This window comes from Littorina saxatilis, linkage group LG2 (assembly GCF_037325665.1).
Source record: "Littorina saxatilis isolate snail1 linkage group LG2, US_GU_Lsax_2.0, whole genome shotgun sequence".
Lineage (NCBI taxonomy): Eukaryota > Metazoa > Mollusca > Gastropoda > Littorinimorpha > Littorinidae > Littorina > Littorina saxatilis.
This window is the reverse complement of record NC_090246.1, coordinates 47264503-47282949: the sequence shown is the minus strand read 5'-3', so window position 1 is coordinate 47282949 and position 18447 is coordinate 47264503. Positions and strand designations below refer to the sequence as shown.

Here is an 18447-nt window from a genome sequence, read left to right as displayed (position 1 = left end):
CACACATCAGATTTCTCCTGCTCCACTTGCACGTGCTCCGAGCGCGCATTATGTGTTTAACGTTAAACCTGTTTTTCCCGTGTGTTAAGTCACAGCATCAAAATAATCACACAAAAGCAAGGTAAAACCTTTGTGCCGTCGCGATATAACCTTCGTGGTTGAAAACACCAAATAAAGAAAGAAACCTTTGTGGTTTAATAATCCTAACTATCATTGGAGATTTTGTCAATCAAACAATGACAAACTTTTTTGCGTTTCTTTTGTTGCTCGGTATGTATATATATACACACCATGTGAATTGTTTGACTAACAGATTTTTTTCAGATTAAAGAAGTCCATGAAGGAGTTTTGACTAAAATATTCCTTTCTTTTTTCCAGAAGTCAACAAATCCTGTGTTGAATTGCACACAAAAAACTTTGAAGATTGCGTAATGGAGACTGAAAGTAAAAAAGGACAGCCATCTGTTGAGACATGCTCGTAAGTTTTTCTGTACATTTGTTGCTTTGGGTTTTTTTCCCAGGGAGATTTATGCCTTTCCTGACAATGTGTGCAAGCACCTGAATGAGCACACCATCTAACTGGTCTGTGACTGAGATAGCACATTTGTGGATATCACAACGGAAGATATCAATTTATCCCAGCGAAGCTGGAGGTATCCCACGAACGCTATACTGTAATCGACTTGAGAAATGTTCATACCGATAACGCATGATAAAGAAGGATTCTTTGTGCCCGGCTACGGGCTACAGTTGAAGATAGAAGTTCACCAAAAATTGGGACCATACCAACAAAAATACGGTGGGTGCAATAGGCGCTCCCAGTTTTTGAGCAAACGCCACCCAAGGCCGCCTTGGACGGGTGGAAATTCCGTAGTTTCCAAGTCTATGGATAAAGCTCGCGTAAGATGATTTCGTCACGGTCGAAAGTCTTTGACGTCAATTAATGCATCATGACGTCCTGCCTCCCTGTGTGTGTGTGTGTGTGTGTGTGTGTGTGTGTTCATTTTGTGCACATGTGTTAATGTTACTGTATGTGTGTGTGTGTTTGTGTGTGTGTGCGCGCGCGAGCGTGCATGAGTCTGTACTCGTGTTTTGTGTGTATGAAGTGTGTGAGTGTACGTGTGTAACCCTTGGGGGTGTGTGTGTGTTTGTGTGTGTGTGTTTGAAAGAGAGAAAGAGAAAGGTTTGTCTTTCGCTGGGGTATGCAGTGCCTTGGCGTTGCACTTCTTAATCCCAGCAAAGCTGGAGGTATCCCACTTGAACGGTTGAAAACTAAGTTAAACACCAAAGAAAGAAAGAAAGGAGGTATCCCACGAACACACACGCCCCAAGTTACACACGTACACACATACACACTCACTCACACACACGCACTCACACACACGCACTCGCTCGCTCTCTCTCACACTTCATACACACAAAACTCCCCCCCCCCCCCCCATACGCACATATAGACAGACGGATATACACACCTTTACAAACACACATACACACACACTTACGCACACACTTGCGCATTCACACACCCACCCACTCTTTCTTTCTCTTTCTCTCTCTCTCTCTCTCTCTCTCTCTCTCTCTCTCTCTCTCTTATACACACACACACGCACACACACACACACACACACGTACATACGCACGTGTACACACACACATACACACACATTGACTCGCACAAATCTCATACACACAAAACACACTCATACGCACATAGACCGGCACGGTTGGCCTAGTGGTAAGGCGTCTGCCCCGTGATCGGGAGGTCGTGGGTTCGAACCCCGGCCGGGTCATACCTAAGACTTTAACATTGGCAATCTAGTGTGTGTGTGGGTTATCTTTCGCTGGGGTATGCAGTGCCTTGGCACTTTTACCTAATTATGAGAGTGAGAAACAGACCTGGACGATTTCGCCATATGTTTTATGATTGTTTAGAATAAGATCAGTACAGTAAATTGAAAAAAATATACGAGGAGAGAAATTCCTGGGCTACTTTATTTCACAAGCGCATCCGAAAGCATTCTGATAATCATCGGTCCACGCTATCGTTCCTGTCTCTCTGAGAGGATGGATAATTGCTACGCGGAGTACAGGGAAAGAAGCGGAGCTAAAAGCCGAAATCTATCAAAACAAGAATACAGAGTTATCTCCCATATGTTTTTCGCTAATGTTTCTGATAAAAGACGAACGGGATTGTGGAATGACAGACTTCGACAGTGATCTCCGTTCTGTTCTTCACAGTTATGATAAGACATCATTCTAAGGTCAAAACAAGTCGAAAGTTTGGGACTGCTGTGGGAAGGAGACCGTGATATTGTTGCATCACTCCGAACTTGTTACGGAACTTAGTATTGTTCGATCCGTAGCCATTTTGTTATGATCACGTGACAAAAGTTGACTACAGGGTTCGTACAGGTCATGGAAAACCTGGAAAGTCATGGAATTTGATTTTTAATTTTCCAGGCCTGGAAAGTCATGGAATTTCAATTCAAGTCATGGAAAGTCATGGAATTTAACAAAAATAAGAAAGAAAGAAAAATTAACCTTTAGCACGCCAGCGGCGATTTTCGTTGCCCAGCTTTTCGTATTTGCATACGAGAATAACGGTAGCCTAAGCGAGGCTCCCAGCCTTCCGTTATCTCGTCGTGTCGTCTGCGCTGCATTTGAGTCGGTTTCGTCGAAGTTTTCTGCTTTTGTTTTTGCATCGATAAAGTACTTTTGCGCTTCGACAAGCAAGATGGAGGATGATGAGTTTGAAACTTTCTTTCGAGTTGTTTCTTGACAACAAATAGTATGCGGAATTGGAACGAATTACCGAGGAAGATCTTCGCAATGAACTGTGTATCGCGGTGAAAAAAATGACAGTTCGTCAAGTCACAGGGGTGCGTATCGCTAGCGCTACGTGTCATTTGTGCTACGTGTCTTTTGTCCTACGTGTCATTTGTGCTACGTGCCGCTATCGCTACGTTGATTAGTGCTACAAATAATTTGTCTATGAGTCGCTATCATTCGTTCTTTATCACTACGTGTCGACAGCACTACATCTTTTAGCGCTACGTGTCATTATCGCTACGTGTCAATACCACTACTTACTGACGACTTTCTCTTTTTCATTTATTCTCTCGCTCTCACTCCTTTTGGTTTGTGTGTGTATATGTATGTCTGTTTCAGTGTGCGTGTGTGTGTGTTTCAGTGTGTGTGTGTGTGTCTTTCTCTCTCTCTCTCTCTTGCTCACTCGCTCGCTCGCTCACTCACTCTTTCTCTCTGCATTACACACACACACACACACACACACACACACACACGCACAAACGCATACGTACACACGGTATCGTACACACAAACTCACACACAGAAAAACATCCGTGTATGTATATACGGTATCATGAGAGAGAGAGAGAGAGAGAGAGAGAGAGAGAGAGAGAGAGAGGCCACAGACTCGTATACAAACCACGGGGGATGGGGGAAGAACAAAGAAAAAACACACACCAACAACAACCATGAAATAAATACGTGGTGAAAAGAGAGAGAGACAGACAGAGAGACAGAGACAGAGAGAGACAGACATACAGATCCGACAGACAGCCATGCAGACAATATATATCGGTACACACTCACACGCACACACAAAGGAAAGTGTCTGCCGTTTGAACATGTAGTATAGTGCTATCGACACGTAGCGTTATCGACACGTAGCGCTACAGTACATTGGTTTTTCAAAAATAGTGATATCGACACGTAGTTCTATTGAGACGTAGTGATAATGGCATGTGTGAATTGTGGCAATAGCACTACGTGCCGATAGCACTACTGTTTTTGGCAATTTGTGTCGATAGCACTACTGAAAATGGCGCAAACGATACGTAGCACAAATGACACGTAGCGCTAGCGGGACGCACCGAGTCACAGTGACGGTTACGAAACGGAATTTACGATAATCTGACTGCGTAGCAAATGCTTGACTTGCTTGTCGAAGAGACACTGACTCAAATTCAGTGCAAAGCAAGCCAGTGTCAAAACTGGCAGTGACAAGACGTAAAAAGTTTGCGTGCTCGGAAATGGCGACCTGTGGATCTAGTCATGGAAAATGTTATTGAGGGTCATGGAAAGTCATGGAAAAGTCATGGAATTTTGTTTCTAAAAACTAGTGGGGACCCTGTGACTATCACATGACACTTTTGCCATTTTTGACTCACATGCGAAGCAAAAGTGAGTCTATGTACTCACCCGAGTCGTCCGTCCGTCCGTCCGGACGTCCGTCCGTCCGTCCGTCCGGAAAACTTTAACGTTGGATATTTCTTGGACACTATTCAGTCTATCAGTACCAAATTTGGCAAGATGGTGTATGATGACAAGGCCCCAAAAAACATACATAGCATCTTGACCTTGCTTCAAGGTCAAGGTCGCAGGGGCCATAAATGTTGCCTAAAAAACAGCTATTTTTCACATTTTTCACATTTTCTCTGAAGTTTTTGAGATTCAATACCTCACCTATATATGATATATAGGGCAAAGTAAGCCCCATCTTTTGATACCAGTTTGGTTTACCTTGCTTCAAGGTAAAGGTCACAGGAGCTCTTCAAAGTTGGATTGTATACATATTTTGAAGTGACCTTGACCCTGAACTATGGAAGATAACTGTTTCAAACTTAAAAATTATGTGGGGCACATGTTATGCTTTCATCATGAGACACATTTGGTCACATATGATCAAGGTCAAGGTCACTTTGACCCTTATGAAATGTGACCAAAATAAGGTAGTGAACCACTAAAAGTGACCATATCTCATGGTAGAAAGAGCCAATAAGCACCATTGTACTTCCTATGTCTTGAATTAACAGCTTTGTGTTGCATGACCTTGGATGACCTTGACCTTGCACATGTATTTTGGTAGGAAAAATGTGTAAAGCATGCGAGTCGTATGGGCTTTGCCCTTCTTGTTAGAGTTGTTTGCAAAGTAAATACATCCGCGAAAGATAGCTCGCTTAAAACTGTCTTACATAACAATACCTTTGTATTTTAAAAATTACACACCATGAAAAATCATCGATCGCGAATATGCTTATATCAGTAACATCCCGCAGTGGGGCACTGCGGTTATGAAATTAAAGGCCCCTCCTGTTTTTGGAACCGCAGGAGCTTTCTAGTTTGCTGTTAGGTAGATTTTTGGTTCCTCTTTCATCCTGTCATGCTCTCTTTTTCTTCATGAATTCTTTTCTTTTTTCTGCCTTCTTGCTCATTCATCTGTATTTTTTCCAAAAATCTCTTCTCTTGCCGCTTGTCTCGCGATTCATGTATAGTTTAATCTGTTAGTGTTCTGATGTAAGTCCAGCAGTAGATAGGTTAAGCCTATTTTAACATACTGGAAACTGGTAATCTTCCAGTAGGTATTAATTTAGTTTTACTAAAGCCTGCTGGGACACAAGTAATGGGTTAGTGCATTTGTAAACAGGAATCGCTTGACAAGTGGCCCCCTTCATCCCCCCCTTCCTCGTCCTGATATGGCTCTGCGTAGTCGGCTGGACGTTAAGCAACAAATAAACAAACAAAATATCAGTAACATATTACGAAAAGCTCTAATATGTAAAAGAAAAAAATCGATTTCCTCTCCAGAGAAGGAAAACAAAGGCAACCTGTTAGGGATAAATGATACCCAAAGGGAAGTAATTAACTCATTTTACCTGAGTTCAGGATGATCCCGAAAGCAGATGCAGTATTTTGACACATGATTACAATTTGTCAGTTAATATTGGAAGAAGCATTTGTTTTAAATGTATTGGGGAACCCACACAATGGAATTCTCTCCCCTTTCACATCCGCCACTCTCAGTCACCCCAAGCATTCAAACGAGCACTTAAAACGCATCTCTTCAAGAAATACAACCCCTGATTTTGTTTTCTCAGTCCATCAGTAGGCTACATGTAGTGTATTTGTTGTTTTAGTGATAATGTATATAAACATCTAGGACTGTTTTCAGCATTGTTGATAACATGTTCTGTTTGATGAAGGGTATTCAGCTGGTATTTCCTTGTTTTTTACTACCTATTTTATTCATGTTTTTATTACTTAGTTAGTGGAAGAATCTTTTGTAATGTATGTTTGATGGTGTATGCTTTTAATTAAGCGTTGTTGACTATGAATGTAGATGTAAATGCTTGTATAACTGTGTTTTAATTTTAAATGTGTCAAGCGCAAAGAGCATAATTGTAAAGTTATGATGTTGCGCTATATAAATGCTCATTTATTATTATTATTATTATTATTAACGGTGCGACGGATGCGTGTGAAGCATGTTTGAAGCATGGATGTTCAAATACACCAAGTTTGTTTAAGTGTGTGTGTTTGTATGTGTGTTAACATGCATATATGTGTTTGCATATATGTACATCACAACACTGTTTTCTTTCATGATGTATCCTACTCTGAAGTGAGTGTGTTCGCCCAATGGTTTCATAGATATGTGATGATCAGACAGTCAATTGGCTGATAAGTTGTGAAAATTGTGTCTTAATGGTTGTTTGTTTTGCTTTATCTACAATTGAACCCCATTTTAAAACGCCTTAGAAACAGATCAAGTCTTGAAAGAAAGGGAGGAAAAAGAAAGGTTCTTGGCAAGGAGCTAAATCATATACCGAGGTTATTAACAGAAATCTGGAAAACTAGGGTCTTTCCATGGGGACGGAGGTTGCAGTTAAAATGAACATCTTCACAGGGAGGGGGAGGTTCGTGTTCCATTGCAATGTCTCGAAAAAAATCAACTTTATCTTCACGTAAATCATATACAGTGGTTATTACAGAAATCTGGAAAACTAGGGTCTTGGGGATGGGGGTCGCAGTTAAAATGAACATCTTCACAGGGAGGGTCGTGTTCCATTGCAATGTCTGGTAAGAAATAAACTTTCTGTTCACAGAGTGTTCGGGGATCTGTTTGACTGCACGGACGAGCTGGACATGTGTGAAGGTGCGGATGTCATCCAGGCCTTCTTCGACAGCGCTCGCCCTCACCACTGCGAGCCTGTCAGTGCCGCATCTCAGAGTGTCACGGCCGTTGCTATGCTGCTCGTAACCCTTACCTTCAGCCTTCTGATCACACTGTAGTTGTCTCGGTTGTGCTAAGTCCGGTGAGAGGAGGAGGTCACGGAGAACAGAATTCCACAGTTTTCCTGCTCTGTAAGGTCCCTCAGAAAATCTTGGGGGGAGCATTATAGAATGTTGAAATAAAGGTCAGTTTACAGAATTCCAACATTTTCCTACTCAGTGTACACCCTCCAGCAATGTTATGGTGAGAATTAGAATTGGAAATTTATGTCAATTTTTGCAACATTTACTTCATGCAACATTTAATTCAGAAGGCAGGGTAGATCTTAAGGAGGGTATACTGTAGTGTTTTCCTATTTATTTCACCACAGATAAATAGGAAGATCAAAAGTTTTGATTTAAACTGATGCAACCTGTCAGAGAGCCACAAGAAGTTGAGTCAGTTGCTTTTTTCAATCAGTGACAAGATTCTGTAAATGTAATAATGCGCAGCCCTTGCAGTGCTCGAATGGCTTGTCCGTATTTAATTCTTGTTGAATTATGGCTGAATGATAAGGTGGTATAAGTGCAGCTTTAGATGGCAAAACAGCTTTAATGTAGCGTTTGCTTTTGGAAGTAGCACAGTTACTGCTTTTGATGAACAGACAAAAGCCATTTAATTTGTTTTATGATTTGCAACCTGGAATTAAAAGATGTGGAATTCTGGTCTCTGTGGGTAATAGGAAGTAGGGTTAACAGCTCTGTGCTTTTTACAGCCTCAGCACAGTTATGTATATTTACTGGCAAGTAAGAAGAAACAGAACATTCTTCAAATCCAGTGTAAGACTTCCTACTTGAGTATAGACTTGATATGCTGTCAGCTAGTGTAAGACCCAAGTTAGACTGTGCTAAAGCTACCAACTGGTGCAGAAAACTGCCAAAAGACCAAGACAGCATGAGACATCACCTTCATTGTGTCATTTATTGTATACATGTGCCAGACACTATATCTGCATTGTCTAGAAGCAAAACTTCCATTATTTGTCTTAGTTGTTGCACTTGTGTGTTTGGAGCTCCATGTTTTCACCTTTCGATCTTTTGTGTGCTTAGCAGATTGAAAAGTTGTGAGGGAAAAAGTTTTTTGTGTGTGCTGAATGAGGTCTTTAAATTGGTAATACATATTTTGTTTTAATGGATTTTGTCTAAAAATTTAAATGAAAAAAAGATAAATCATGGCAACCCCAACCCCGCTAAAAAAATATATATATATATATATCTCTATATATACATTTTTTAAATACTGCACACACAAATATAAGCGTTGGCAATGTTTGCAATTAGCTATCATTTAGCAGCATATTTTGTTTTGCTTTATCAGATCCGTGTTGTGTTGATGTTGCATTTTGTGCTTTGTGTGGACGTTGTACTTGGGTGTGCAAGTGGCTATCAAGCCTTGCTGAGGTTGTGCCTTTACTGGGCCGCAAGTGTCAAATCAACCAGTCTACATGACTTGTGTTCTTTCTCACTATTAGTTTAGTTTGGTTATTGTGTGTTTTTTTATTAGGTTTTTTTTACCTCCTTTTTTTTAAAGAGCTGGCCTTCCTTATTAAGAGCTTCTGAGACAGACGTGCGAGTCATTGGATGCAAAACTATCATTTCGGGTTTTAATCAAAACAGGGAAAGTCTTGTTACATGTAGGGTTTTCTTCCAGAGATCAACTCTCTGAGATTAATTTTTGTTTGTGCAAACTTTCGGTTTTGTTTTAGTGCATATTTTGTTATATTTACACATTATGGTAAAGCATGTGCACGTACTGCACAGGCCATGTGTGAGCTCTGCCAAGATATACCAGAATATTAAAATTAGCAATACAGCACTGTTTATTTGTGTGCGACTCTCATGTGTGCAAATGTTTGTGTGTGTGGATGTACACTATTGTATTTCGTGTGTATCGGTGCACTTTTGAACAAAGGCCTTGAAGTGAAAGATTTGCTCAGACAGAAAGTTTTGCCTATTTTTGAGTCACTTGAGAAAAAGTGACTATGTAATCGGTCAGTGTTAGTCTGTCCGGCCGGCCGGCCGGCCGGCCGTAGACACCACCTTAACGTTGGACTTTTCTCGGAAACTATCAAAGCGATCGGGCTCATATTTTGTTTAGTCGTGACCTCCAATGACCTCTACACTTTAACGATGGTTTCGTTGACCTTTGACCTTTTTCAAGGTCACAGGTCAGCGTCAAAGGAAAAATTAGACATTTTATATCTTTGACAAACTTTTCTCGGAAACTATCAAAGCGATCGGGCTCATATTTTGTTTAGTCGTGACCTCCAATGACCTCTACACTTTAACGATGGTTTCGTTGACCTTTGACCTTTTTCAAGGTCACAGGTCAGCGTCAAAGGAAAAATGACATTTTATATCTTTGACAAAGTTCATCGGATGTGATTGAAACTTTGTAGGATTATTCTTTACATCAAAGTATTTACATCTGTAGCCTTTTACGAACGTTATCAGAAAAACAAGGGAGATAACTAGCCTTTTCTGTTCGGCAACACACAACTTAACGTTGGGCTTTTCTCGGAAACTATAAAAGTGACCGGGCTCAAATTTTATGTGAACGTGACTCATTGTGTTGTGAATAGCAATTTCTTCCTGTCCATCTGATGCCTCATATAATATTCAGAACTGCGAAAGTGACTCGATCGAGCGTTTGCTCTTCTTGTTCTTTCTTTTTTTGACTGAGTAACATGATACATGAAGTGCGGTGATGAGAGTAGAAGCATGAGGAATTTTACTGAATGCATCAGAAAAGAGGATAGAGGAAGAAAGAGACAAAGCGCAAATTAAAGCAACTGGTTATTTGCATAAAGTTGATGTGCATTGATGTTGTACAAGTCATTTTCTTGACAGTTTTTATTGTCAACATACATTGACATAGTTTCTAAGCATTTACGTGTCAACATCACAGGAGATTTGATACTGACTTTTTTCTTTACATTCCATTTTGAGACTGATGGGAATCACACAAAACTACAAAGCAACACCTAGTTTTTACATTTTGTTTCTCTAGTGAATCTCTGATGTTCCATAAAGACCAATCCATGAGCAATCCAAACACATATTTTACAATAAAATTTCATTGCAATTGCAAAATTTACATTTCTATCAAAGAGAACATTTTGTCCCAGCTGCTCAAATTCCATTTACCATATCAATGCTAGTATTTCTGAGTTCACATTTGTTTTCTTGTTTGCATTATTGTCACCAATTTTGAAACATACGCATCAGAAATAAACTGTACCTGTGGGATAAGTTGGTTAAATCCCACCCTTTGTGCGTCTTGTATTTTTGAGTCACTTGAGAAAAAGTGACTCTATGTAATCGGTCAGTGTTAGTCTGTCCGGCCGGCCGTCCGTCCGTAGACACCACCTTAACGTTGGACTTTTCTCGGAAACTATCAAAGCGATCGGGCTCATATTTTGTTTAGTCGTGACCTCCAATGACCTCTACACTTTAACGATGGTTTCGTTGACCTTTGACCTTTTTCAAGGTCACAGGTCAGCGTCAAAGGAAAAATTAGACATTTTATATCTTTGACAAAGTTCATCGGATGTGATTGAAACTTTGTAGGATTATTCTTTACATCAAAGTATTTACATCTGTAGCCTTTTACGAACGTTATCAGAAAAACAAGGGAGATAACTAGCCTTTTCTGTTCGGCAACACACAACTTAACGTTGGGCTTTTCTCGGAAACTATAAAAGTGACCGGGCTCAAATTTTATCTGAACGTGACTCATTGTGTTGTGAATAGCAATTTCTTCCTGTCCATCTGATGCCTCATATAATATTCAGAACTGCGAAAGTGACTCGATCGAGCGTTTGCTCTTCTTGTTATGATGAAACATCATTAGAACAGATGTATTCAACAATTGTGCGCTTAAACATGTACAACATCATGCCTTGTAGTGCTTTTTTTCAACACATTTTTTTAACGTCTGCTGATATACGGTACGTGTATTTGCATGTGGTGGACTTGCGTTTCCGTAGACTTGCCCACCGACACCGTGCATTGCTTCGCAAAATATCTTTGAAATATTAAAATATTTTCATACACGTAACATTCTGCACACGCTTGCCTAAACCAGCCTTGCTTTCTGTGTGAGGTTGTTTTTCGTGTCATTATAGATTACCCAATTGCTAATTTCACAATGGTGCTGTAGTTATAGTGATCAACATTAGCAAAGATTTTGTGGCTTGAAGGTATGTTATAAAATCGTATTTGTGACATTTAGCATGGATGCAGATTTTTGAATTTCGAAAAGCCTGTTCAATTCTTGTTTTTTACTTTTATGATGTTGAATGAATGGAACGTCAGTTTTCATAATGCTCGGTTTCAAAAGATGTTTGTTTGCACTGATCTGTACATGTTTATAGCTGTTTATTTGTGTTTTGCCTGTTAGTTATCATTGTACTGAAATCCATGAAATAACTATTAGTTCAATATTTCTTAAACATGGAACTGTGTTCTCTTCCCGATTTAAAGACAGATTTTGTTCAATGTTGCCATTTTTTTCTTTTATTTCTCCCATCCTGAAAATCATTGCATACAATATACTGTTTGTTTTTTAGTTGTTGCTTTTGTTTTCCTTTGTAATTCAACTTTAAAATCTTTTTTTGTAATAATAAAAGTGTTGTTTATTGCTGAGTGTTTGTCACAGACTGAAAGTGTATGTTGGTAGGTAACTATGTGAGTGCGTGTGTCTGTGTGTGACATGCTTCTACTGTGAGCTGGCTATTTCTTGCGGCTGCATTCACCTTTTCCTCACAAACGCCACATAGCCAAAAGAAAAATAAATCATACACTTTGGAAATGTATTGCTCACACTCGCAACCACTTCTTCTTTTTTTCTGTTTAAAGTTTAACTGCCAATGTACAATGTGACATTAGCATAGTGAACTAGAGACTTTCAACTATTAAAACTAGAACACCTAAGGCGCCATTTTGGAAAGTTTTCCAACGGATCGAATTGGACCTTAAAGGTTCAAGGGACATTCGATGTACTGTGATTTAGAAACACCTGCAATGATTTGCTCGAAACAATGCCAAATAATTAAATGAATTTTAATCAGCAAGCGGTTTAATTGCTTTTACCACTCTCTTGTCAGTGTCAGGAGTCCGGACTTACGTTCGTAATCATATTTTATTTAGTCCTCTTTGATACCCATTCGTCAAATCAGACTAAAACCGTTAGATTGAGGAAGTCAAACCTACAGTCTAGCAAACGCATGCGCATTCTGTGCCATCACCGTACTAAAACGCTCCACAGAAGATAAACAAGCACACAACCCGTTGGAGAATATCAAGGTCTAAAAAGACTACTATACACAGAAATTACATTTGAAAATAGAACGCTCAAACCGGTGTCACGATTTCATCTTTCGCCTGTGTACATATTTCCCCCTCGACATATACTCAAGACTGAAATGTTGTTTCCTGGTAAAATTAAGAAGTGAAATTATTTATGGACGAAAAGCATGTCAGTTTCTTGCATGTGAAAAAAATTGGTGGTAAAATTTAATAGATTCCACCCCCAAAATCGAATTCTTCGAAAACCTGTACTGAGTGGTTACGTCCCGGTCGGGTCACTTTGTGCCCCGGACTACCCTTGACTACCCCGGACTACCCCTGTGTCTGTCTGTGTGTGTGTGTGAGAGAGAGATTTACTCACAGAAGAGCCGTAATCAAAGTAATAGACATGGCCAAGTAACGAATGAGATTTACTAAAATTGTGCGTTTAGTTTCATTCTGTGAGTTCGACAGCTTGATAAAAAAACGCTCGCGCTGGACCCGAGTACTCTTCACACACACACACTCTCTCTCCCTCACTCCCTCTCTCTCTCTCTCTTTCTTACACACACACACACACACACTGACACACACACACACGAGTACAGACTCATGCACGCGCACGCACACACACACACACACACACACACAAACAGTAACACTAACACATGTGCACAAAATGAACACACACACACACACCGCGCGAGAGAAAAAGACTATAGGGAGGCATGACGTCATGATGAACTTTTGAACGAACTGCGCCCAATAGTTTCCCAGCAATAAGCTGTTAAGTCCAGACAAACAGACAGACAGACAGACACACACACAATTAAAGTCTGCTGAGCCCTAGTTTTAGCGTACTCGGGGATAAACACAGATCAATAGATTGTGGCATCACATGATCTGTCTTTGTTGTCCAAACATTTCTTGCAGTCCGGGGCACAAAGTCTGGGTTTTGTAAATAAACACAGATCAATAGATCTGTCTTTGTTGTCCAAACATTTCTTGTAGTCCGGGGTAGTCTGGGGCACAAAGGGTTTTGTAAATAAACACAGATCAATAGATCTGTCTTTGTTGTCCAAACATTTCTTGTAGTCCGGGGTAGTCCTGGGTAGTCCGGGGTAGTCTGGGGCACAAAGGGTTTTGTAAATAAACACAGATCAATAGATCTGTCTTTGTTGTCCGAACATTTCTTGTAGTCCGGGGTCCGGGGCACAAAGTGACCCGACCCGTTACGTCCCTTGAGTAAGAAGGAAAACATTTTAGGATGAATCAAATTTCTAAGTTAGATAAAACAAATTGGTTGCACAAATTTGGCCCCATGAATGTAAGGTACACAAGGTCGCTCATCAGTACTATCGAAGGGTGTTTTTTTTGTGTGTTCAGTTTAGAGTTTATACTAGATCAATGAGGCCGAGAAGCAACACGGCGAAAGATGAAAACGTCACACCGGCACTAATTCTAAGACCTACCTCGTGCGTGTTGTCATCTATTCAGCACCCAAAGCGAACTCTCATTGCAGCTCTCGGCTCAAATTCAAATCGGTATCTCCAGCAAGAGCACATGAATTACAATCGCAAAACCTGAGGTGTCACAATGATTATAGCAGTCTGGAATAGTAAAACGGAGTGGCTTGGGATCCGGCGAGCCGGATCTGGAGCCCCCTGGCTCGGGCACCGGCAGTCACGAGTATCTCACAAAATAGACTTTCCTATTTTTCACACATCAGTCGGCTTGCCTTCTTCAGTCGGGAGTGAAATGCGCTAGACAAGATCATGAGGTCCGACGCCTTGCCATTGGCGGTCCATTTTTATTTTTTTGGTCAAACTTGAAGAATCTATTTTACTTATGCCTACGGATTTTCAAATACTCTGCAACACATGTAACCCAAATTCAACATGTGCCCGTACAATACCGCTTCTTTTATGAAAACATTGCTTCGGCCATTCAAACTGGTCGATGAAAATTTTCAACACGTGCTCTAACTTGCCCCCCCCCCCCCCCCCCCCCCCCCCTCTTAAATTTCCTTTGCTTTATTCTTTATTCCAAAGCATTTCGGTGATCGAACTGAGATCGCAACCGGCACAGTTGGCCTAGTGGTAAGGCGTCCGCTCCGTGATCGGGAGGTCGTGGATTCGAACCCCGGCCGGGTCATACCTAAGACTTTGAAATTGGCAATCTAGTGGCTGCTCCGCCTGGCGTCTGGCATTATGGGGTTAGTGCTAGGACTGGTTGGTCCGGTGTCAGAATAATATGACTGGGTGAGACATGAAGCCTGTGCTGCGACTTCTGTCTTGTGTGTGGCGCACGTTAAATGTCAAGCAGCACCGCCCTGATATGGCCCTTCGTGGTCGGCTGGGCGTTAAGCAAACAAACAAACAAACAAACTGAGATCGCAACAATAAAGCAGCTTACGAGTCAAACAAAATTGTTAAAAAGACAAGCATTCCGGAACGTGCGGTGCGCTGCGATCGGAGACGCGCGTCGAGATTAGTCTCCTCAGTATCAGCATATAATGCATAGGCTACTGATTTAATACATATTCCCCGTAACCTAGTGCCATTATATGTAAGTATTAGATATAGTACCTGAAGTTCCAAGTTCTTTAATTGTCTCCTGTAGTACACTGATTCAATCAAGTACTGAATGACATGACTGAATGTTTTAACGAGAGCGGCGGAGACTGTGACTGACGAGCGAGGTTTGTCTACCGATGTATGTGTGTGTGTCTGTCTGTGTGTGTGTGTCTGTGAAAAGCATTTTTCAAAAACTACCCGCAAACGGAGTTTTATTATAGGCTGAGAAAGCATCATCACCTTCTGTGCGGCATCACTTGTGATGCTGGTAGTGATGTGTTCATTTGTTTATTAGTAACCGGCGTGACATTCCCTTTGTGATGTCAGTCTGACTTTATCTCTGAACTTCGTGTGAATGTATAAAACCTTTCTGACTATCGTTAAAGGCACAGTAAGCCTCCCGTAAACCATCACAGATACAGTCCGGATTTTACACACAGTACAAACACCCTTTCATTTAAACACTCACCGATTGAGAACATCCTAGGTGCCCTCCGTAAAGAGCGGACAATTTTCAAAGAATTTATTTTTGCGTGGTTTATCTTTTCCCTGAGCCATCGTGAACCCGTGTGATCCAGTTTCCCTTTTTCACAATGTAGTCGTCAGTTACTAGTCATTTGAATGCGACTCGATGTGAGCTTATCTACAATAGCACGTTTTTATGCACGAAACAAACGGCTGTGGTTCACAAGAACTCTAGCGATGGCTTTTGACTGTTGAGAGGAACGACGACTGATGATATGCATAAACCGTCGTCTGCTACGACCCTTGCGTGACCCTGCTTCCGGGCTTTTCTTTTTTCAAACTTTCACAACTTCCAATTGCACTGATCTCTTGTCTTGATGAAAAAAGAATTCTTTTATGATTAAAGAATGTTTGTGTAACAAGCTGTCAATTTATTATTTAGATTTTAAAAGTTAGGTCTAGCGCAAAAACGCACCACGGTCCAAAAACATTCTGATAATCATCGATCCACGGCTATGGCCAGTTTACATCGATAGAATGAGACCCGAAGGGAAGTAACTCATTTTTGACCTGAGTTCAGGATGGGTCCAAAAAGTGTTCGAGACAATCTGCAAAATTAATTCAGTCTTTAAAAATTGCTCGCTCTTTACGTAGGGCACCTAGGATGTTCCCGGTTGGTGAGCGTTCAAATGGAAGGGTGTTTGTACTGTGTGTAAAAGCCTGACAGTATCTGTGATGGTTTACGAGAGGCTTACTGTCCGGGCGTGATATCCGGTATTCGGAATATTCCGCATAACAGCCGTCCAGCACCAAAACGAGGCGCCATTGTTGTAGAGGAGCAAGTCCACGAAAATAAATTCTTTGAAAATTTCTCACGCTCGACAGAAAGCAGCCAGGAGGATGTTCCCGTTCGGTGAGCGTTCAAATGGAAGTATGCTTGTACTGTATGTAGACGCTCGGGGAGCTCTGTGATGCTTTACGGGAGGCTTACTGTGCCTTTAAGGCGTAAGGGTCACCCAGATTGTCGGACCAAAACTGTAATTTTTTTATTCAGTCACTTGCAATCAATGAATTGGCTTGATGTTTGGTAGTTTTCTTCAAAAATCATTATATTTTCAGAAAACATCAAGTTTGAATACCTACATTAAGTAGAACAACTGACAAAATTATTTAATTCGTAAAATAATGGGCAAAATAAACCTGCAAAAATGCTAATTTTAGCATTTTTGAATGCTCTCTTGGGGAAAAACTATGTGTCCAATTGAAAAATAAATTGGCACTCATATTTAAAGCATCATTACCTACTGTATGCTCTAAAAGCTTTCTGTTTTGTTGGAAATGTTGCTTTTAGTAGCATTAGCAAAAGAATACTATAATTCTATATTATTATGATATATCACACAATAAAAAAAAATCTATTTTTCTGATTATCAGCTTCATTCTAGAACAAACAATAGCCAGTCAAGTGAACATTTGATGTGCAAAGTTTCAATGGAATAGGTGAATATTTAAAAAAGTTTTTCATTCAGACAGTGCAGCTGCCTGTGATTTCGCGCGAACTTTCACCACATAAAACAGCAAAAAGTTCAACATCTATCAGTTTATGTCCTTTATGGGGGGGGTCATCAAGAGATTAGAATCAAAACTATCTTCACTTGAGCTACTGTCTGATTCATCATCTGTGTCTGACTGTTCTGAGCAGTTTTTGGAATCAAATTCATCATCAGAACCGATAATTTCATTCAACAGAGGCCTTGATTAAAGGGATTTTTAATTCCCACCAACCTACTTTGACCACTTATTGCAAGAAAACTATGTATGCTAGAGACAAAATGTAAACTGCACATGAAAATAGAGATATTGTTCTAGCTTTTGGCAACATCATAATTTAGTATATCTGAAAAACGATTTTTTTCCAAATTCTGGGTGACCCTTACGCCTTAATATTCCTTGTTACTGAGTTTCAACTATATTCGCAGTGTTCAACGATTTGTTTGCGTTAAATAGTTTAAAAAATATATATACCGGGCAACAAAAGAAACGCGAAAAAATTCGTCATTGTTCGATTGACAAAATCTCCAACAATTATAGAGTTAGAATTATTAAACCACAAAAGTTTGATGAAGGCATGTTTGACCTTGCTTTTGTGTAATTATTTTGATGCTGTGACTGTTTTAACACACGGGACAAGCAGGTTTAACGTTAAACACATAATGCGCGCTCGCAGCACGTGCAAGTGGAGCAGGAGAAATCTGATGTGTGAGATGTGTTCACCAATGCATTAGCAACCAAAAGAGACCATGGCACGCTTGCTGCCAGTCTCACTTTTGAAACAGCCAGGATGCCAAGATTGACACCACCAAAATGCCAGGTCGATTTAAAGCTGGGGATGATCCAGAAGCGCTGGCATGTGCTTTAAACGTGCATATGTCAACAGTCTAATCACCTTCAGCAATATTCTGTTGACATTGGAAGCACTGCAGTTATGCAACGCAGTGGATTTTTCGCATTACCCCAATAAGACAAGATCGCAATTTCCTGCCACAACGTCTTCGAGATCGATTCAATATACAGCCACTGACACTACCAGGAACATCATTGGAAGCCACCAGTGTCCGATCAGTGGATGATAGAGCGCGATAAAGACTGACTGAGCAAGACCTCCAAAATGTCGTAAACGTTAAACCTGCTTGTCCCGTGTGTTGTAACAGTCGCAGCATCAAAATAATCACACAACAGCTAGGTCAAACATGCCTTCATCAAACTTTTGTGGTTTGATAATTCTAACACTATAATTGTTCGAGATTTTGTCAATCAAACATTGTAGAATTTTTTCGCGTTTCTTTTGTTGCTCGGTATTATATGCACACACACAAAGAGTTAACTGCTGGCATCAGATTCAGTAGAAAAAAACTTGAACTGAAAAGCGGTATTCTACTGCTTCTTCGTTTGCTTCTTCGAGCTCATTGCCCTCTCTGTCTTTTTTCTCTGTCCGCTCTTCCTCCTTCTTTGTTCTCGACCTCTTCCTCCTCTTCCCGTCGTT

At 40.5% G+C, this 18447-nt stretch overlaps 1 protein-coding gene across 1 annotated transcript in view; it reads left to right on the top strand.

Moving 5' to 3' along the window:
• Positions 1-11716, top strand: part of LOC138959086 (uncharacterized) — a 54501-nt gene extending 42785 nt beyond the window's left edge. Inside the window, exons 4-5 of the mRNA XM_070330436.1 lie at positions 379-478; positions 6909-11716. Of these exons, the coding sequence (XP_070186537.1) occupies positions 379-478; positions 6909-7095 (287 nt within the window). The 3' untranslated portion in view covers positions 7096-11716. The remainder of the gene's footprint in view (positions 1-378; positions 479-6908) is intronic.
• The last annotated feature ends 6731 nt before the right edge of the window (positions 11717-18447 follow it).